This window comes from Cynocephalus volans, chromosome 4 (assembly GCF_027409185.1).
Source record: "Cynocephalus volans isolate mCynVol1 chromosome 4, mCynVol1.pri, whole genome shotgun sequence".
Taxonomy (NCBI): domain Eukaryota; kingdom Metazoa; phylum Chordata; class Mammalia; order Dermoptera; family Cynocephalidae; genus Cynocephalus; species Cynocephalus volans.
The window spans coordinates 131,124,582-131,147,646 of record NC_084463.1 but is presented as its reverse complement, the minus strand read 5'-3'; the positions used below and the strand labels follow the sequence as shown (position 1 = coordinate 131,147,646).

Below are 23,065 nucleotides of genomic sequence, written 5' to 3'. Positions count from 1 at the left end.
CCCAGACACTTGTGACCACAGAACCCTTTTTTCATGGAGCACCTTTTACAACCCTAAGGAACCATTATTTTTGGAATATACTATGGGAAATCTAGGTTAAGATAAAATATGCTGCCTAGAAGGACCAGATGACATTGGATAGCAAGGCTAGTATGACACTGCTTTAATTCATTCTTGTTGATAGCAGGGACTCCACTTAAAACAGAGGGAGCATGTTTCTGCTTTGGTTTTGTCCAAGACCTTTTCCATTCTCCATGTTTGCAACAGTGACATTTTTCAGCTTGGCAAATAATACAAGTTCAATATGACCAGAAAGGTTTTAAATTTGTTAAAAATGGTGTGTAGCTAGCTGTTTGCTAAAGGGAACCTCTTATCCTTCATGACCCTCTCATTTGGGGGAAATAAGTAAGTGGTGAATATGTAGTTAAATTCGGTTCTTTAAAAAAACATTCCGGCAAATCTAATTGATCTGGAAGAGGAGCTACTCTGCTTTTTTTGGAATCGTACACTTTCACAAAGTTCAAATGCCCATCAGAAGTACATTAGTGCATTGCAAAAAATTAATACATGCAAGGTAATGTAAGCACATGGTACTTTTAATTTTTTGGTAGCCCCGAGGCACCATTATCTGCTCTTTTCTGGGAAATCACTCATCATGTAGCTATTGGGGAAACGGAGTACTCTTTTCTGGGAGCAATCCAATGCAGTGTGGATATTAATTAAATTTATTAAACAAATAACACAGTGACTCGGGGAAGCAGGGGTCCATCTGCCAGCTCTGCAGACAGATCTCTGCAGAGAAGCGAGCTGAATGGTAGTTAAAGCGAAGTTGCCGAGCTCAGCAGATGGGCTCTTGTCTCCAGTGGGGGAGATTTGGTGGCAGTCCAACAACTCTTTTCCCCCTCCAGGTTTTTGTTTCTTGCAACTGTGATTGAAGAAGCTCTTCTCTGTCTTTTCCCAGCCTTGTGCCTCCCCCTCCCCAACTTTGTTTATGTGAGCAATGTTTAAATCTGAGTGATTTGTTAGAGAGGCAAGTCCCGGCTGATCTCATTTTGTGTATGTGCTGTAAAGCTCAAGCAGAAAATAATTAGGAAAATGTAATCCCATTGACTTTACACCCCATTTGTGTACATTGTGGCTGCTCAGCCTCGTGCCCTGGAATAAAGTCCCCGAACAGATTTGAATTTAGTCAGCATTCCCATTCTCTGCACTTGGAACCTCATCGTATTCTGAGGTTTAGATGCTTATTATTCTTAAAATCGTTTCTTAGGTTGACTTTTAAACCGTGCAATGTAAGGATTCTTGTTTGTTTGGTTTTTTTGCTCCTAATGTCTTCATATTCTGTTGGCAAGGATCTAGGTGCCTTAAATCCCAGTCTCCTTCACTTGCCATCTGGGATGAAATGTCATTGACAGTGTCGGATAGGCACATTTGTGATCTGCCATGTCTTATAGAAACCCACTTCCCCACCTCCCAACCCACCTCTCCTCCCTACCCCCAGCCAGATTATGAATTTGAAACCTTTCTGTAATGAAGGACCACTTTGTTTTCAGTTGGTTATCCCTTACCAGCGTTTGGTATAATTTTCGACCAAAGCCCACTTAAACAGAATTTAATGCTAGGATGGTTGATTAATATAAATCATCCCAACCCCTTCTCCCTACCTGAACCTTTGCAAAAATCATTTTGTAGAAGTTTCTCTCATCTCTGGCTACATCCCCTCACCTGGGACCAATGCCTTTCACAGGGGGAGCCACACAAACCCAGCTGGGCAGATTGTGTGCTCTATTGATGGCAAAATTTTGGACTAAATAAATACTATGTTGGGCTGAGTCCTGAAATGCCCTTGCCTTGGAGAGATAGGTCTGGTTTAGCCAACCTGCCAGCGGGACATATTTGCAGAGATAAAGGCACCTCTGTGGAATAGAAACTCCTCCAATCAGGATGTCTTTCCTCCTGCCCCACAAAACCCACCATTCTCTGCCAGCAGAGGTCTCAGCTGGTTACAGAACTCAGAAGAGTGGATGAATCTGGGATTATGATTATCCCAATGTGTACTGAGTTTTTATGGAAATATGAAGATCAAACCTTTAATCCAGTTTGTAAGAAGAACCAACAAAAGGATCTGTTTATTGATTCACAAAGAAATCTTAGCTGACGTGCCTCTATTCATCCAGGATGTCAGTTTGTTTCTGCTGAACATGAAGGTGTTTGGCCAGATCCTTCCTTGGTATTGGTTCCTGTTTGTGCTTTTTGAACCAACTTGAAATTCTGATCTCATGAAGTTTGACCAGCAGATCAAATCTTTTAACTGCTTTGGTCAGTCCCTGCCCCTCCCTGAAGTTCTAGCTCCCCCTCAGATCATGCTAATATTAATAATACAAAGGCTTCTTTTACTGTGGCAAACTATTGGAATTAGGCGGAGATTTTTGTTTTTCATTAGAGCCCTGCCAAGGATTATTGTGAACTCTAAGAGTTACCATTACACCTCAGCCCTTTGTAGAATTTAAAAGGGCTCAGCTCGTAAGATAGTCATGAAGTGGCTGGTGAAAAATGTTTGTTCACAGTGAATTGTAGGTCAGCTGCCAATTTATTTCTCTAATTTGGTGGAAGTCAAGATCTGCTGGGTGCTGAGGGAAGACTCTACATTTAAATTCATAGGCTATTTACCACAGTGTTTGCTCTGCCTTGCCTTGTACCCTGGTGTACCTGGACTAACGTTATTCTCTGATTTAAATCTCACTCTCGTTGCTCTGGCATCTCAGTTTAAGAGAAGATTGGATGTTTTTCAAAGGGAATTGCAAGTGTTTTACTCTTGTCTGAAAACAGATTGTGGCTTCTTTCCCAAAGATAAGCTTAGAAATTACTTATAAATCTCAGGGTTTTATTTGTAGCAAAATGTTTTCAACCCTCTTGTCCACACATTAGTATAAATGAATAAAACAGAGAAAAAGCCAAAAAACACCCTAACAGACAGTGTGTGCATATTTCTGATCAGCTTCCTGAGCCTGCCATCCTGCTCAACACATTTTGTTTACTCTAGGGCTTCAAATTGCTTGATGGCAGATTTTGTAGACAGCATGACAACTTGGGACTAAATGCATAAAAAGTCTTTTGATTGGGAACAAAAGTTAACACTCATCAGTAAGGAACTGGAGAGTAGCTTTAAAAAGAACAGTTTATTTTTAAATTACTTGATAAGGACAGGTATTTTTCAGATGTTGTTTTTATTCATTTGGCTTTGATGTACTTTTTATCTAAGAGTTCAAGTGCAAACTTTAAAAATATGCAGTCCAGAGTCTGCTCTGTTACTCTGTACTCTCTCATGCTTCTGATGAACATTTTGTAAAGGAACCACATATGGAATATGATGATTACCCGATACAGAAACTGTCTCCAGAATTAGATGCTAGACTTCTCGAAAGCATATATCTTATTGTTTAGGAAAGGGACTGAAGAAAGCGGTGTCTCCGAGCAAATTTGAGTGAGACCCAGGCCTGACAGCTTGTTGCTGAAAATATTGGTGTTTGACCTATTCCTCAGGGGACATAGTCCAACTCCTGAGATAAAAAGTAAAGTTCATGGTCATTGTCATCCTTAATGATCTCACGGTCTGTTTCCCATGTCTCAGTCTTATTTCTGGGACCAAGTCTGATACTTGCTTTGTATTATGCAATGGAATTTTTCACAATACTAGATATGATAAACACTGATTGCTGATTAGATTTGCATCTGTTTTCCAGGAGCCAAGCAAAATAATCCAGCCCTCTGTGTTTTGGCTTCTGGCCATCTGAGTCTAACCTGGTCCAGGAATCCCTTACCTTTGTGGTGCTTCAGAAAACCTCCTCAATTCTGGTAATCTAGTCTTCTGAGGTCACACTGACTGCAGGGCCTTCTGGGCTGGCATGATTCTTTTGTTCTCACTCTACGGTAGATTTTATTTCAAATTCAGAGTCTTATACTAGGAAGGGAATTTGTAAGCTACCTATCCCAACTCCCTCCCAGTCATGACAGGGGCATCACGGCACTTGTCCACTTGTAACAATAGAGTTCTGTGAGTTTTTAAATGTTCTAGATGTTAGAAACTTATTCTTTATGTTAATGAATAAAATTTAAACCTGAGGAAACCCATAGTTTGTTTCTAGAGGTGATGATAACAAAATCATAATTCAGCTCACTACTATCACTATTTCCTTTTCTATGCAATATGTTTTCAAATATGCATATATTTAATGATAACTAGCTACCACTGCTTGAGTACTGACTATGTGCTGGGCCCTCTGCTAAGCATTTTGCATGCATCATGCCATTTAATCTTTATAATATATTGATAGTCTCATGTTAAAGGTGAAACAATTGATGCTAAGAGATGTTAAGTAACTCGTCCCAAGTCTAATCAAATTCACCTCAATTAATCTAATCTGAAGTCATCTCTAACAGCCAGGTCTGGATTTCAAACCTAGACAGCTGACTCTAAAACTCCTGCCTTTAACCACTCTGCTCTATTGTTGTCATACACACACACACACACACACACACACACACACACACACACACACACACACACACACACCCCTATACATATATATATATATATATATACACTCATTTCTAATTTATAACTTACTTAGACTGAAAGGAAGTTGAAGCCTTTTCAAATAAAAGTGCAAATAAAATGGCAGAGTTAAAAACCAAAATAAAAAAATCATATGGGAGCCCTTCAAATTTTTGAAAACAGTAATCTAATCTCCTGTAAGTTTGCACTTTCTAAGTCAGCATTGCCAGTTTAACTTTCTATCCATTATTGGAAGAAGGCTCGGTGCTAGACTGTGAACTCTTTGGGGGCAGTGGCTTTGTCTTGTTACTGTTGTGTTTCCAGTGCCTAACTGATGGTGTCAAGCAAACATTGAAGAAGTGGGGCAGAGAAAATGAAGCTGAATACGTAGATTTGACTCAAGTTGCTGTTGCTGAAGCAGGCCCATTCAGAGCAGGTGTTGGGTCAAACTGGATCGCATTTTTGACTTGGCAACCCAAGGCAAAAATGGGGGGAAAAGGGAAAAGAAGAGGTAGAATAAAAGAATAGTACTTTCATATCTATTCTTTACTGTGTGCTATTTTGCATTTTTTGTATACATCACTATAAGCCACCTTGAATGAAGCAGGATATAAACAAATGCTTATATATTTATACAGAAACACACATGTACACGTAAAATATTAGATTGAATTGATCTGTTAGTGAAATCCTTTGCTGCCTGCTAAGATAGATAAAGAAAAGGTGGTTCATACCAGGAAGAGACTTAATGATCATCAGACTCACAGCACAGGTGACAAGACAGAAGCCAAAGTCAGAAGGGTCGGGTTTTCTGCCTACTGTGGGGCCATCCCTGCTGGCTTCAGACCAGGATCAGCCCACGTACTATGGTTTCTAGACCTTTGCCAGGTTGGCAGTTTCCCTCTGGAATTTAAGATAGTTCCCCTTAGGACTATAATGCTGTACTTCAAAGATATGCAGAAAGGATAGAAATGTCCTTGCCTTATTTATTGCAAATGGTTTTATTTCTATTCATCCATTTGAAGACTGTTTTTTAACAATTGCATAGATCATACTGTGTGTCATTTTGACCTTGTAATCAGCTAAAACCCCTGGTTCTCATCAGAGATACCCCACCCTATATTTGTGTAGTTGATGTTTTGCACCTGAATTCAGGACTTTACATAAATCACTTCCATTTTATAGATGAAGAAGCAGGTGCAGAGGACCAAACATGTCTTCCCTCTCTTGAGAAGGAAGTAGGAGTATTTTTTCTCTACCTCCTTGTGGCCTTTTCATTTTTTATTTGTTTGATACCAGTCTTCAGGGTTTTGCCTCTTCCTATGCTGGTTGATTCCATTGTATTTTTTTTTTTTCTCTCTGACCGGTAAGGGGATTGCAACCCTCGGCACAGTCCGGTCCGCACCACGCTCAGCCAGTGAGCGCACTGGCCATCCCTATATAGGATCCGAACCTGTAGCCTCGGCACTACCAGCACCACACTCTCCCGAGTGAGCCACGGGGCCAGCCCGATTCCATTGTATTTTTGACTAGATGGTACCAGAGCACTGAATTAGAGGTGATTTTCACAATGGTCTTTCCTAGGTGGGTGGTATTTGCAAAATATGATAAACAATTCTGTGGGTATCACCTATACTATCATGTCAGTAAAATGATTGCCTTCCTCTGTCATCTTCGTGTAGTCTGTATCCAACCCCAGGAGGAGGGGAGAAGGAGGAAAGAACTCTACACAGTTTGATTAAAACCCAGAATCCCAGAAGTATTCACTGGGTGCCCTTGGCATACCCTTGTTTATTCTCCCCAGCAGCATTTCAGGGAGAGCTTGGTGGGCCTATGGCACAGGGTGGCACTGGCTACCCATCTCTAATCACCAACCCTGACTGGCTATGTTCAGGATGCCAAAGTCAAGTGGTGGAGTTTTGAAGCATCACAGATAAAGGTTTACTGCTGGAGGCAAAGGTGCAAATCAGTTGTGTCCTATCAGGAGAGAGGGTGGGTTTATGGATGGCCCTCTCTGCCCTGAGCCAGGCTTGTTAACATGAGAAATCTCCCAGGTCTCAGAACCTCCGTTTATGAAAAAGGAAACTTTGAGAGCTAAGGAAGAGCCTGATGGAAAAGCTTCTTCCTTTGGACAGATCACAGCACAAGGAGGAAATCTTTTTTTCTCCTCTCCTATAAGCCCAGGTAGACCAGAGCTTCTGTTCCTCAGCTGAGTTGACTCAGAGAACAAGAAGGTCAGTAATGCATGTGGCCCTTTCTATCTCTAACAACTGTGTCCTTCCCAGCCCTTATCAGAGGTCACTAAGGTGCAAAGATGAGTTTTGGTTCAGTTTCCCAGAACTTCACTCCTTCTATTTGTTTATTTATTTACATTGACAAATAATAATTGTATATATTTATTGTGCACAACATATTGTTTTGAAATCAGAATGTCATTACTTCTAATACTCATCAATATTCATTCATTCATTCATCAAATATTTATTGAATGTCTGCTAGGATTGGGACATACCATAAAACAAAGACAATTACTCTGGGTCCCTGCCTTCAAGGAGCCTCTGTCTGGAGGAGGAGACAGATAGTAATTAAACAATTGTGCTGACAAATGTATATAGATGCTCCCTGACTTATGATGGGTTATGTCCCAATAAACCCATCATCAGTTGAAAATAGCGTTAAGTTGACAATGCGTTTAATACATCTAACCTACTGAACATCATAGCTTAGTGTGGCTGACCTTACACATGCTCAGAACACTTATTCTAGCCCATAGTTGGGCAAAATCATCTAACACAAGGCCTGTTTTATAATAAAGTGTTGAATGTCTCATGAAATTTCTTGAATACTGTAATGAAAGTGAAAAGCAGAAATGGTTGTATGGATACTTGAAGTAGGGTTTCTACTGAATGCACATAACTTTTGCAACATTGTAAAGTCGAAAACTTAGGGACTGTCTACTTACAAAGAGTGGTAAATGATTTGAGAGAGGATGGAAAGGGAGACCTCAGTTAGTCTGGTGGTTACCAGATCTTTTTTAAAAATTAATCTTTATCTTTTATAAAGATTAACTCTTTATAAAAGTAAACTTTGAAGAGATGCATTTTCCACTTAATTCTCAAATATTTTATCAAGTCCATATGTCACTTTTATAAGGAAGAGATTTTTAAGTAAAAATGAAAGCAGATAATGGATTGTACTGTTTTATTCTTGTCAGAAAGAGCATTAGTTTGTTGATTCTTATGGGATGCCTATCTTTGAATCTCATTATAAAGTTTAAGGGACAAATAAAATATTTATTCATGTGGTCTTTCCATTAAAAAAAATGTAGATGTGAAAATGGAAAAAATATACAAATGTTTTACAAATGTTTGTGGAATGTTGCATGAACAGCCAGGATATCTTCTAATAGTGTTTACAGACTAGGAAATGGATTTTAATTAATAGCAATCTGTAGATTCTGTGTAGAATCTCAGCCATTTGGAAAACAGCAGGAAGAACACACGTTTCCTGTTGATAAATGTGGCCTTTTGTCTTTTGCTGTTAAGTTATAAACCTCAAGAGAGGATTGTTTTTGGCTGCATGTAATAGACGCTTGACTTCAGTGGCTGAATTGAATAGAGTCTATTTTTCCTCACAGCCCAAGGCTGGTACTGGATGGTTCCAGACCCCTTCTAACTTTCTGCTCTGATGTCCTTGTATCTGGACGTTATCTTCATGCTTGTTGCTTCATGGTCACAGGATAGCTGCTGTTAGTCTCAGATCAGAATTTCAGGCAGAAGGAAAGAGGCAGGGGTGGTGCCTCTTTAGTCAGAATTCCAGACCAGCAAAGGAGGGAGGGGTGGAGCCTATTCGTGAAGCAAAAACTTCCCTGAAATTCCCAGCAGATTTTTGCTTTCTTTTCATTGTCAAATATGGGGTTACATGGCTGCCATGCCTGTAAGGGAATCTGGGAATTGAGTCATCCCCTCCAAAAATTAGTAAGGAAGAATGTGAGCATGGATATTGGAAAGGCAACAAACAATGTCTGCCATGAGGGACTTCTAAATTTTACTGTCAAGTTCAGTGAAATTCTGTAAACTGAAAAAGACACAGGCTACACATGAGGAAAGTTTTATCATTATTGATGGAGCTCCATGTGCATTTTAAAAACAGTCTTCTGATAATTCTGAATTCTTTTGGCCAATGTCTTGAAAGATCTGATACATCATTATTTTTACCTCATAGGATAGCTGACAAAGAAGTTGTACCTAGGAAAAGGAGAAAAATTGGCTCTGCCATGCTCTTGTTTGCATCTACTTGCATTTTGGTATTAAGTTCCATCTGTGGCATTTTTTTACAGGTCTTGTTCTTAAAGACACTTGCCTGTATATTCAGGAGTAGGTAATATACCATGTGTAAATCTACTTATCCAGGGACTGGCCAAGTGGAGATGCCCCTGCCTCCGCCACCCCTCCAAGACATCTCAGGTCTCACTGTGAGTGGGTGTGTCAGCATTGAGCCATAAATTATATTCTGTTAATGTTTAATTTCTCTCTTAGTTTTTATATAAAAAAAATCAACAAGAGTGAAACTTGTAGTACTTTCTTCTCATCACTGCATCATTCTACATAGTCCCTTGATGCACGTCCACACTTTGGAGAACACTGGCTCAGAGGACAGGAAGATTATTTGGGGACGGGTGGGTAGTTATCAAATACTAAAGGCAAACAAAGTGAAGCACCATTTAGGGGTGGAAGAAATGACTGCTTCTTTGACTATGGAGACTGTGAAGTTTCTTTCATTTGTTTGTTTCACAATGAATTGAGCAATTCCTGCCACGTGCTGTACTACACACAGGGTGAGTTGAAATTTTAAGGGGGAAGGCATGCTGTTCAGAAGGAACAGTATATGCAAAAGTCTGTAGGTAAGAAGGAGCCCAGTGTGCTGGGAAAATAGAAGTGGTTCAGCGTGTTTGGAATTTAGGGCATATGGTGGAGAACAGTGTGTGATAAGTCTGGAAAATTGAGGAAAATTATGAAGCCTCTCATATACATTGTTTATTACTGGGGAATTGCAGACAGCAGAGGTGCCTAAAGGACTGTAAAAAGAGGACTTAAACAAACTTGTATAACATAGAGAAAAATCTTTGTTCCTTTTTTGTCAAGCCCATTGTGCTTGTCCAAAGCATGGTAGTTGAGGAAATAACTCGTAATGAATGTCTCTGAGCTTTGGATGAAGCTTGGGAGAAATAATTAAAAACCTGCATTAGGAAACATGTTTTCATTTTATCACCTGGCACAGCACAGTGCCCACTACATAGTTGTTATTCAATAAATGTATACAGAAATAAATGAGAGAACAAACTCACTAAGCAATGTCCAGATGACCCCAAAAGTGAAAAGAATAACACTCAACTAGTGTCCACTTCTGTTTCCTTTTGGAATTAATTTTTTTTTAATGTGAATGCTCCCTTTTTGGGTTTGCTGATAATTTCTGTGACTCCTTCTTGTTGTTATAGTTTTGTGAAACAGAGCATGAGCTTTGGAGTCAAACCAACTTGAATTTGAATCCTGGCTTCATTCCCTATGTCTTAGTCTGTTTGTGCTGCTATAACAAAATACCTGAGACCCAGTCTCTGCTTCCAAGATGGAACCTTGAATGCTCTTTCACATGGCCGAAGGGACAGAAGGGTAAAAAAGGCCTAAGCTAGTTCCCTCCAGCTCCTTCCATGAGGGCAGAGACTTCATGACCTAATCGTTTCCCCCAAAGGCCCATCTCTTAATAACACCACAGTGGGGATTAAGCTTCAGCATGAATTTTGGAGAGGACACCATCATTCAAACCATAGCAACCTACTAGCTGCATGGCCTTAGATAAGTTTCTTTACCTCTCTCTGAGTCTTACTTCATAATATAAGGATGTCAGTACTATTGTCTAGGGTTGTTTGAGGATTAAATGAGATAGCCTATGAAAGGGTTTCACACAGTGCTTGGAACTTAGTAAGATTTCAATAATGGGTGACTATTAACTTTTTATATCAATGGAGAGGCATGAGATATTTGGGTCAGCCTTGATGATCATGCATAGGGTTGGGAAACATTGATGATTTCATTTGGTTTAGCCAAAACCAGAGTAAAACAAACAGGGCCCATTCCATTATCTGAGAAATTGGTAAACGTTTCCTTTGTGCCAAGCACTATTAATGGAAATATAAAGCCAGCAGTAGAATTACAGAAAAGATACAGTTTTCCAGTGACCTGTAATGAATGAATGTACCGTGTACTGCATTCCATATACATGCTGATACTTTATCGCCAATAGAGAGAGCTGATTAGACTCATAATGATAATAACAAGGTCAAAGTTGTGGGTTTGATGCCTGAAACTGACCAATTAGTGTGGTACAGGGCAATGGTTTGCCTTTTGATTCTGGAGAACCCTGGAAAGTTGAAACTGGTATGTAGAATGAAATGGAAGGAGAATGCTTCCTCAGTCCCAGAAAGACCCTCGAGGCTTATGTCTTATTGCTGATTCATTAATATCAGCTAAATTTTTTAATGCTGTTAGTGTGTCAGTTAAGTGCTTTCCACATATCATCTCATTGAATGTTCATAACTGCAATATAGGTATTATTTCTTCCATTACTTATTCATTTATGAAACTTAGAGAAGTGAAAAATATTGTCCTCTTTCCCATGAAGGGGAAGTAGTAGAGTTGGGATTTGAACTTCTGCCTTCTCCAACTGGAGTTCTTGACCTCCAAACTGTACATTGTTGCTTCAGGGTGCAGCTATGCTTTGCTTACAGCTTTGTTAATGAAGGATAGCCAATTTCTAGAACAACACTGGTTAGAGCAATTTGAATTCCTGCAAGACACAAAATGTATGTTTTTTTAGTCTCCAATGTCTAATGACTATTAAATGCTAGCAAAATCATTTGTGAAGGTGAGTCAGACAACCATCCATCTCATTTTGTTTGTTCGTTCAAATGAAGCTTTAAAATCATATATGTACTCATTTAAATACTGACTTAACAGGGTAAAGTGACATGTTTAATTAATTAATTTTACTTACTCCTTTTTGTGATGGGAGTTTGGGTACAACAGGCATAATTTATGTGTCATAGATCTAAAATAATTTTTTAAAATTTCTAGTTTCAGGTAAATATATTTTATAATAAAAAATAAAAAATAAATAAGTGAAATGATCTTTTGGGTCATAGCCACATTTAAGATACCCAAGATGTCAGATTACTCTAGTTAAAATTCTTCCTAGAGCTTACATCAAGTATTTTGGGCATTAATTCTGTTAGACTCACTCAGCATAGTGTTACAGCAGATTAATACTCTGTGATTTAAAAAGCCCAGAACATGTGATATTCCTAAAAGTCCTGGGCATAAGCCTGGGCTATAAGTTAGCTTGATTTTTATATGGATCACTTAGCTTCACGCTATTCCTTGGTCTTAGCTGGCTCCAACCCTGACCAGATATTATCTGCATGTTGACTTTTGGTCTCACAGAGATTGAGTGAAATAGGGTGAATTGTTTATGCAAATTAATCACTGCTTCCAAAAAAACGAGAGAATCCCCCCTGTCCCCCACATAAGCACAATGGCCCTTTGTTGGCAAATTCAGCGTCTGCTCTTAGAGAGCAATTGACATCAGGAAATTTGAAAATTTATATCATGTGCTAGAGTTTGGCCTTTGTTTACTAAAACATTGTTCAACCTAAATATAAAACACACTGCTGGGGCTCTTTTAATTTTATTTTTTATTTTAGTTAGATTTTTAATTTAACTGTAAAGACAATTCAAGTGAGAAACTTCAGTACGTTGATTTTGTTCTTTGAATCATTGCACTGTAATTAGCTGAGTTGAGTTTTAAATGTAGCGCAAGAACATCTTTTTTGTCTGTTTATGTCAGAAAAAAATGGCTAATGAGCACTTATCAAAAAGATGAACATTTTTTCATTAGACTAAGTAAAATCAAAACAGATTTATAATGTACTATTATGTTTCAGCTTGGAATAAATTGAGTAAAATAGCTAATATCTTCACAGCTTCCTGAGAATTTCTTTGCATGGCAGGATCCACCTCCTCCGCCCCCTCCCCCCCACACTTAGACTTCAGGAAAGTGCCCATTTATGGTGACTTTCTTTGTGGTGGCAAGGCACATCCTAAAGAGTTTGGAGTGGCTTTAATATTATTTGTATAATCTGAATATCTAGGAAGCAGGCGTCACCATTGATTATGCCAGTGTGCTTTGCTACTTAATAATACAGTTCTTTAAAATTGATTTTTAAAATGACTTCCCTCTACTTTCTCATAGTGGTCAGTCAAAATGTCACCAATGGTACTTGGTGTCATGCAGAGCTTTCTTTTATTTTGAGATTTTTGTAGAGTTCAAGTGGATGAGCGTTAGCTCATGTGTTACCAAAAGATACACATAATGAAGGCTGATTCCTTAGGAGAGTTTATGGCAAAAATGTAAAAATGTAGAAGTTTAAGAACCTTTTCATTTTAACTGTCACCTGGATGGCGGTATATTTTCAGTTCATCAAGGACTCTACCTCATTACTTGCTCTTCTACTATGAGAGAGTTAAAGTTCATCTGCATCCTAGTGCCCACTTGTACCTATATAAATAATGTGCATATTCACAAAGCTACTTGTATAGCAAGGCTTTATGTGCATAAAGAAGAATTTTGTCTTCCTCAAGTTTTTTTTTTTTTTTTTGGTTTGCATTCCCTGTACATAGAAAATGAAAAATAAACTGCTCTGGACACTAGAGACTTAACTTAGTATAATCATATAACTTCTGTTCACATAGAATGTTTTTAGGAAAATATTTTTGTTGAAGCATAACACATTCATAAATGAAAGAAGCTTGATGAATTTTTACAAATTCTAAGTGACATACCTGTGTAAACACCCCCAGACAAAGGTGTTGGACATTAATGACATTACAGAAGCTTCCTTTATGCCCTTTCTTAATCATTATCTCCTACTTAAAAGTAACCACCATTCTGATTTCTATCAGTGTAGATTACTTCTGATGTTTTGGAACATACAAATGGAATTATATAGTGATACTTTCTGTGTTTGTCTTCTTTCCTCAAAATTATGTCTGTGAGATTTATTACTATGATTCTGTGTAGCAGAAAGTCATTGCTTTTTATTGTTGCATAGTGTTCTATTACATGAATATGCCACTATTCATTTATCCATTCTACTATGTGTATTGATGAATATTTGTGGTGTTTACAGTTTGGAACAATTATGAACAACGTTGCTGTGGATATTCTTGTATGTGCCTTTTGGTGCGCACAAGTATGCATTTCTGTTACCTCTATACCAAGGAGTAGAATTGCTGGATCATAGGATATGTATTTATGCAATTTAAATAGATACTGCCAAATAGATTTCTAAATTTTGTGTACCAATTTATACTCCCACCAGCAGAGTATTAGAGTTCTGGGTGCTCTAAATCCTCACCAACACTTTAATGAAATTTTAGCCATTCTGAGGGGTTTATAAAGTAAATCATTGGTTTTTTAATTCGCATTTCTTTGATGACTAATGATGTTTAGCACATTTTATTATATTTATTGGCCATTCAATATCCTCTTTCATTAAGTGCCTATTCAAATCTTTTGCTTATTTATTTATTTTTAAGTTCGATGGTTTTATTCCCCCGCCTCTGACTGATCTGTAGAAGTTTTCTATGTATTTTAGATATGAGCTCTTTGTTGGAAACATGTATTACATACCTTACCAGTATCTTTTGATAAACATAAGTTCTTAATTTTAAAGAAGTTAGATTTATTAATATTTTATTTTATGGTAAGTGATTTTGAATAATTTTTAAATTGACAAATAAAAATTGGATATATTTATCATATACAACATGTTTTGAAATATGTATATATTGTGGAATGGCTAAATTGAGCTAATTAATATGTGCATTACCTCACATGCTTATTTTTTGTGGTTAGATCACTTAAAATCTACTCTTTCAGCAAATTTCATGAATACAATGCATTGTTATTAACTATAATCACTATGTTGTACAGTAGATCTGGTAAATGTATTTTTCCTATCTAACTACTTCTATCTATCCTTTGACCAACTCCTGCCCCCTTACATCTGCCAAAAGTGATTTTTATGTCCTATATTGAGATTATTTTGCTCAACCTGATGTTAGGAATGTATCCTGTGTTACTCTCTAGAAACTTTATTGTTTTTCTTTTACATTTAGGTCTGTAATTTATGTGGAATTGATTTTTTTACATACTTTGAGGTGGAATAAAGTTTCATTTAAATATTAATTGTTAAAAACCTTATCCTTTTCCCCACTGCATTTCAGTGACACCTTGTGTCATAAATTAGGTGGTTTTGTATGAGTGGGTCTGTTTCCTAGACCCTCTATTCTGTTCCATTGATATATTTGACATATGACAGTTTGGATTTTCTATTTCTTCTTGTGTCAGTTTTGTTAAGTTATTTCTAAAAATGGATTTGTTCATCTCATCTAAATTATAAAATTTATTGATCTGAAGTTATTCATAATATCTCTTATCTTTTTAATGCCTTTAAGATTTGTAGTGATGGCCCTTTTTTATTTCTTATATTGATAATTTATGCCCTCTGTTTTTTCTTTACATTCTTACTGGGGGGTTATCAATTTTATTTTATTATTTTTTTTAAAAAAACTAACTTTTGGCTTTACTGTATTCCTCTATTACAGAGATTGGCAAAATATGGCTAATGGGTCAAATCTCACCCACCACCTGTTTTTGTAAATATAGTTTTATTGAAACACAGCGACATACATTTATTTAATGTATTGTTTATCCCTGCTTTTGCACTACTGTGGCAGAATTGAGTAGTTGTGACAGATTTTATGACCTGCAAAGTCTAAAATATTTACCATTTGTCCCTTTACAGAAAATGTTTGCCTACCTCTGCTTTATTGTATATTTTTCTATTTTATTGATTTTTCTCTTTATCTTTATTGTTGATATCTTATGGTTTCTTTTAGTTTAACTTGCTGTTTTCTTTTAAGCTTCTTGAGATGAATCCTTAGATCATTGAGTTCCATCCTCAGATTTTTGTTTAATCATTATATTTTCTCTAAGCATGATGTAGCTGTGTCCCACAAATTTTTATATTCATATTTTCATCATTATTCTGTTGAAAATATTTTCTTATTTCTATTGTTATCTCTTATCTAACTCATAGATTATTTACAACTCTATTAATTGATTTTCAGGCATTTGGGTATTTCTAAAGATTTTTGTTGTTGTTGTTATTTATTTTTAGATTAATTCCACTGTGGTCAGAGAACATACTCTGTTTGATTTTAATTCTTTGAAATTTGTTGAGACTTGCTTTATGGCCCCGTATATGTTTTATTTTGGTAACTGTTCCAGACGTGCTTGAAAATAATGTGCATTATACAATTGTTGAGTGATATGTTAAGTTTGTTAATCACGTTGTTCTAATTTTCTGAATTTTAACTAGTTTATTTTCTGCTTGTTCTTTCAGCGAGAGAGGTGTGTTAAAGCTACACACTACGATTGGGAATTTGTCTGTTATGCCTTTGGTTTTGTTAATTTTTGCTTCCTACTTATGGTATATGAGGCTATATTATGAAATCTTCATGTTGAACTGACCTTTTATCTTTATCAAAAGTCTCTCTTTTAGGTGTAATAATACTTCATGTCTTAAAATCTGTTTTGTCTGCCATTAGTATATCTGTACCAGCCTTTTTCTTGTTAATGATTTTTGTTTTCCATTCTTTTACTTCCAACTTTTCTGCATCCTTATATTTAAGGTATGTCTTTTATAAGTAACATGTAGTTGGATTTTAAAAAAATCCATTCTGACAACCTTTGCCTTTTATTTGGAGTATTTAGTTACAACTAATGTAATTATTGCTCTTTTATTCAAATTCTCTATCTTAGTCTTTGCATTTTGTCTCATGTTTTCACTCCTTTCACCTCATATGTTGCCTTCTTTTGTATTGAGAAGTTTTTTTTATTGTTCTGTTTTCCCTTTGTTAATTAAACTTTGTTTTCTATTATTTTTGTGAGTATCTTAAAGGTTACAGTATGTGTCCTTGATTTATTATAGTCAACCTTAAATTAGAATTGTTATTGCTTGCTGAAAAATGCAAGGACCTTATAACACTATAACTGAATTTACCTTCCTATGTCTTCTGCTACTGTTGTGGGATATTTTAATTCTCTATATATTTTAAATCCCAGAAGACATTATTGCTATTGTTTTAAATAGTCAGTCTTAATTTAAATTTACCCACTTATCTACTTTCCATTGCTCTTTATTCTTCACTGCATTATTATTCTCTCATTGAGAATTACTTTCCTTCTGCCTAAGGAGCTCCCTTCAGCATTTCCTTTAATGTAGTCTGCTTGGGATAAGCAGTTCTCTCAGTTTTTGTTTTTCTGAAAATAAGTACTTTGCTTTCATTTTTCAAAGATATTTTCTCTGGGTGTAGAATTCTAGCTCTGCAACTATTTACTTTAAGTACTTTAATGATGCTGTTCTTTTGTCTTCTGTCTTCTGTTGTTTCCATTTAGTAAGTCAGCTCATTTTCATTGCTTTGAATGTCATTTCTTTTTCTTTGCTTTATTCAAGAATTTCTTTGTCTTTGGTTTTCAGCCATTTTGTTATGTTTGATTTTCTTTAATTTATCCACCTTGGGTTTATCATGATTCTTGAATCTGTGTCTTTCAGTTTTGGGAAATTCTCTGACAGTATATATCTATTCAAATATTGCTTCTTACCCATCATTTCTCTCCTTTTTATCTAGAACTTTACACCAATTATGTTATGTTTTTATTAAAGTGATGTCCTGTATGTATCTTGTGTTTTGTTTTGTAGTTTAAGTCCTTTTGACTCTCTGTGCTTCACTCTGGATATTTTGACTGACCTCTCTTCCAGTTAATTAATTCTCTCTTCTGCTATGATTAATCTGCTGTTTATCCTATCTATTGAATTCATGATATAATGATGGTATTTCATAGATTCCAGTGCTTTGGTAAACTGTCAAATTTTTGTTTTCTTGAACATATTCATGACACCTTTTTTGGGTAACTATTAATTTTTTTGTGATTTTTAAATAAACTTGCAGGAATGGTAGAAACAATCACTGTGTGTCTTCTACCCATACTCACCAATTTTTACATTTTTCTCCATTTGCTTTATCATCCTCCCCTCCACGTACATGTATACCGCCCCCCACATTATTTCTTTCTGACCCATTTGACAGGACATTGCAGATATATACCTCTTCATTCCTAAATTCTTCAGTTTGTATTTACTAAAAACAAGGAACTCCTCTTACATAACCGCAGTACAACTATCAAAATTAGGAAGTTTAATATTGATGTAATACTATTATCTGATCTACAGTCTAAATTCAAATTTTATCAATTATTCTAATAATGTCCCATATAGCTACATATTGTTTCCCAATCCAGTATGTAATCCAGGATCATGCATTGCATTTAGTTGTCATGTCTGTTTAGTCACTCTTAATTGGAATAGTTCTTCAGCCTTTATTTTTCTTTCATGATCTTGATATTTTTGAAGAGTGCAGAACAGTTACTTTATAGAATGTTCCTCAGTATTCGTTTATCTGATGTTTCATCATGATTAGATTCAGATAATGCATTTTTGGCAGGGATTACACAGAAGTGGTATCGTGTCCTCCTCATTTCATCTTATCAGGAGGCACATGATGTGCATGTGGTTCATTATTGGTGGTATTAACTTTGTTAACTTGGGTAAGGAATTACCTGCCAGAATGCCCTATCATAAAGTTACTATTATTCATTTGTAATGAATAGTAATTTGTAGGGAGCTACCTTGAGACAATTTAAATATTCTGTTTAGCACTGTATTAGTCCATTTCTGTTGCTTATTACAAAATAACTGGAACTGGGTAGTTTATAAAGAAATAATATTTACTGCTTATAGTTTCAGAGGCTAGGAAGACCCAAATCCAAGGAACACATCTGCTGAGGGCGTTGTTCTTATTGGTGACTCTATTCAGCGAGTCAGGGTGTCACACAGCAGATGGTGGAGCAAGAAAGAGCTAACTCCTCATTCCTTCTCCTTTTAATGCCCTCAGAACCACACCCATGACCACCATTAAACCATCAACTTATTAATCCATTCACCAGGGCATGGTCCCCATAATCCAATCACCTACTCAAGGCCCCATCCTTCAACCATAATAATAGAATTTCCCACCCTCTCAACACTGTCACAAGTTTCCAACACATGGGCTTGGACAACACAATTCAAACCACAGCACACATCAAACTTTTACCCACTGTATTTTAGCATCCATCAATGACTCTTGACTGAATAAATTATTACTATGCTGTTTGCAATTGATGATTTTCTAAATCCATTATCATTTCTACATTTATTACTTGGCGTATTTCTGTAAAGAATAACTTTTATTTTATCCTTATTTATTAATTTAGTATAACTCAAGTATTCTTATTTAATTCAAAAGGTTATAATGCATTGATCTCATTTTTAAATTTAATGCTCAAATGTTTCAGATTTAGCCACTGGGACTTTGGCATGCCACATCATGCTTTACTTTCTGGCATGACAAGATGTCCCAGGATCATCTTTTACTTTCTCTGCCCCAACATTGGAATCAATCATTTCTTCAAGGAGTCCTGGTTGCTTTTTGTGGATAATGATATTTAGAAGTTATAATCTGGGCATTAGGTGTGCTTATTTTGCTACTGGAGTGTGACGGTGTCTAGGCTCAATGGTGATAAGAAATCTCTACTTCTATTTCTATTCTATGAGTTAATATTGATACTTCCATCCAATTTAGCACCAGGAGGTTCACTTTAGTTTTTCTCTTTTCTATATTTGTAAGTCCTTTTTCCAAAGCTGAAACCTGGCTCATACTATCTCCATTATATTTATTCATTTACCCAGGCTTAAATTCACAGAAAGTAGATTCAGAATTGCTGATCCTACCACTATAAATATAAAACAAATAAACAAACAACCAAAAAACAAAAGCTAAAAAAACCCAAACCCTACTAATCAGTGTTCAGTATTTGTTAACAGATCTTTTTGTCTTTAGACGGAGGGTGTACAGTCAAAAATAGTTGTTTTTTTCCCTTCAGTGTGATTATGTTATTCAATTGAAATACAGTTAGGTTCATTTGTTTCTGTTTATATTCCTTTAAGTCACCACCCATTCCATTACTGTTAATTTAACATCATCATCATCATCATCATCACCACCACCATCATCATTTTGTATGAATATGTAAAACATAAACATGACTTCAAAACCCAAAATTACATAAAAAGGTATACTCAGAGGAGTGTTACTACCTTGTTAATACACCTTTATTTGCCTTCCACCTTTATCAGTTTCTGAGTCAACCTTCCTGAGTTTCTTTTTGTAAATATAAATAAATGCATTTATATTGTCTGATTTCCTCTTCTTAAACAAAAGTATCATATTATATATGCTCTTTTGCACTTTTTTGAGGGGGGGGATTGGCAACAAATATATCCTGGGAAATCACTCCATATCACATCTTCTTTAGTTTTTATTCACAGCTGCTTAGTACTCCATTGTGTGAATGTACCATAGTTCATTAATCCAACCTCCTATGTGCATTTTCTCCAATATTTTTCCATTACAAACAGTAATGGACCTTGTCCATAGGTATTTTTGCATTGTTCAAGGTATATCTCCAAGGTAAATTCTTAGATGTGAGTCAGGGATGAACTCACTTGTGGTTGTGTTGTTGTTAAATTCCCCTCCTTAAAAGTGGGACATTCCTACTAACAATGTATGAAAGTGTCTCTTTCCTCATGGCCCTGTCAAGAGAATGTACTGTCAAGCTTTGTAATTTTTACCAAATCTGATAATTAAGAAATGGTATCTAAGCATAGTTATAATTTGCATTTCTCTTATTGTTGAGTGAAGTTGTCCATCATTTCATATGTTTAAAGAGCATGTTAAAATCTTTCTCTGTGAATTGTTTGTTTGTGACTTTTGCTTATTTTTCTCTTGGGGTTTTTGATCTTTCTCCCCCCAGTTTTAGAGTTCTTTATGTATCAGGGATGAATATTGGCCCTTTATCTGTGATGCATGTTAATTTTAGTTATTTTAAAGTCTGAGTCTGTGGGACTGTTTTTATTGTCTTAAAAAAAATTCTTTTGGGTTTTGGGCATTTGTACTATTTCCTGGTAAGCCTTGTAGTTTTTGATTGAATGCCAGACTTTGTGTATAAAAAGTTGTAGAGGCTCTGGAGACGTTATTTTCCTCCAGAGGTAGTTTACTTTTCTAATGGCTGACAGGTGATATGGGTAGATAACCTTGATCAAGTCTGTCAATTTAAGTTTTGTCTTCACTCTAGAGGAGTAGTCCTTCTTGGGTTGCAACTGGAAGTCTGGGGTTTTTGCCCTGTTCCTTGGCATCCCCAAAAGCTAAATTTTGAATCCTCAGCACTATGAGACTCCTATTTTCTCCTTAGACTTTTGCCTTGTAGCAACTGCTTTCTACAGGTGCAGCTGAGGAGTCTGCATGTGCCTTGAGGAGAGACTGCATTATCCAAGCTCACTCTCTGCAGCTCACTCTTCTCCAGATGGTTGGCCCTTTCCATTTTTGTCCCTTCTAGCACAGCAAAACCACCACAAGCTCTAGGTTGCTGCTGTCTCTTCAGCCCTTATTGCCCACATGGTGAACTGGCAAATACTCTGATGAGAAACAACAGTGGCAAATGCAAAGCTCACCTAGTGTGTCATCCTGTCCCTAGGGTTGTAGACAATAAAGTCCTGCTGCCTTGATTATTTCCTCATACCTTCCCACAGCTCTTCTTTTACATTTTGTCTAGGTTTTATGGTTGTTCTCAAACAGAGTGGTTATTCTCTCATAGCTAGTAGCAGCAGTCACCTTTCCACTTAGCACATTTCATGAAACTTGTATGGAAATGAGAGAACACAGTCAAATTGACAAAGCATTTTAAAATTGACAGGGAAATTGGCTGCTCATATACTGCTGGAGAGGGGATAAACCTTTCTGGAGGGCATTAATTTATATCAAAACCTTAACAATACATTTGCCCTTTGACTCAGCAATTCTGCTTTTAGGAATTTATCCTAAGAAAATAATCATGAATGTATGTGAAGATTTATTTGTAAAGATATCCATCCCATTACCAAATTGAAATCAAAACCCTAAATATGCAACAGTAAGGGATTTGATAAATTGTGATGCTTCAATGCAATTGGGATATAATGGAATTCAGTGTTACAAATAATGTAGAAGAATATTTAAACATATTAGCGATCTATTGTTAAGTTCAAGAGATTATAAAACAACACCTACAGTATGTTCCCATTTAAAAATGTATACGCAGATATATAAGACTAGAATAGTGCATGTGGGAGTGTTAATAGCGGGTATTGTTGGGTTGCTGGACCTTCATCCTTTTGTTTATGCATATTTAAAAGATTTTCTATAGGAAATTAATTATTTTCTTAAAAAAATTTAAAAAAAAAGAAACACCTTGGAGTTGGTAGGCCCAGTTGACAGCGTTTTTCTGGCAAACGTTTTATTTTATACTGGTGACCTGAGCTCTATTTTTCTGCTCTTAGTAGTTTTACAGATTTCATCAGAAAGAGTAACCTTGAAAACACTTTGTGGGACAAAAAAACCTACATACAAACATATAAATTCCCACTAGTCAAATTTAAACAAATACCTGTTTCTGGTAGTGTGTGCCAAGACCTTTTTAGTAAGGAGTACTTTAAAAAAGTAAGTAGATTCATGACAAGGACCTGGATTATAAGCAAAGATTTAATTCCTAGGAAAAAAAATTTCCTTTTGGAACTGGTGACCAAAATGTAATGCAGTTGCTTTTGTAAAACTAAAATCAAGATTTCTGAATAACATTCTTATCCGTTGTTGCTTTTTTTCTTGAAGGTTCTCTCTAAGGCAGCAATCACTGACTATGACCTCTTGGGTTTCGAGGCTGCTTCCTAGGAATGCCTGTTCCTTGGCTACATCATCAAAGAACCAGAAAGCTGAGGATCGTCATCGGCAGCATGAGGCCTATGGGTACTTCTTGCCCATCCAGACGAGGTGGCAGGACAATGACCAGAACGGCCATGTGAACAATGCCGTGTACTACAGCTACTTTGACATTATCATCAACCACTACCTCATCAGGTAGGCTTGGGGTCTGCAGCCCCAGACCCTCACTCTGACCCTCGGTTGCCCTCAGTTGGGAGTTCATGTAGGACAGTCTGGGAGAGAACCCCCCATTTTCCTCTGCTAGTGCACCCCTTTTGTTGAGCAGATTGAACATCAGACTCTTTCAGAGAACAGGAGCAACATGTGAGTGAGGAACGTGCTGCCCTGCTGCTCCTGCAGTCTCAGGTGTTCGTATGTCTTGGTCCTTTGCACTAAATTGTCAGCAAATGTGCAGGCTTTGAATCTCAAATAAGCACCT

General features: G+C 36.6%; 1 protein-coding gene across 1 annotated transcript in view; it reads left to right on the top strand.

The window, feature by feature from the left end:
- The window catches only part of LOC134376423 (uncharacterized), a 196,051-nt gene that overhangs the window by 76,440 nt on the left and 96,546 nt on the right, over positions 1-23,065 (top strand). The window contains exon 3 of the mRNA XM_063094983.1: positions 22,537-22,782. Coding sequence (XP_062951053.1) covers positions 22,537-22,782 — 246 coding nt within the window. The remainder of the gene's footprint in view (positions 1-22,536; positions 22,783-23,065) is intronic.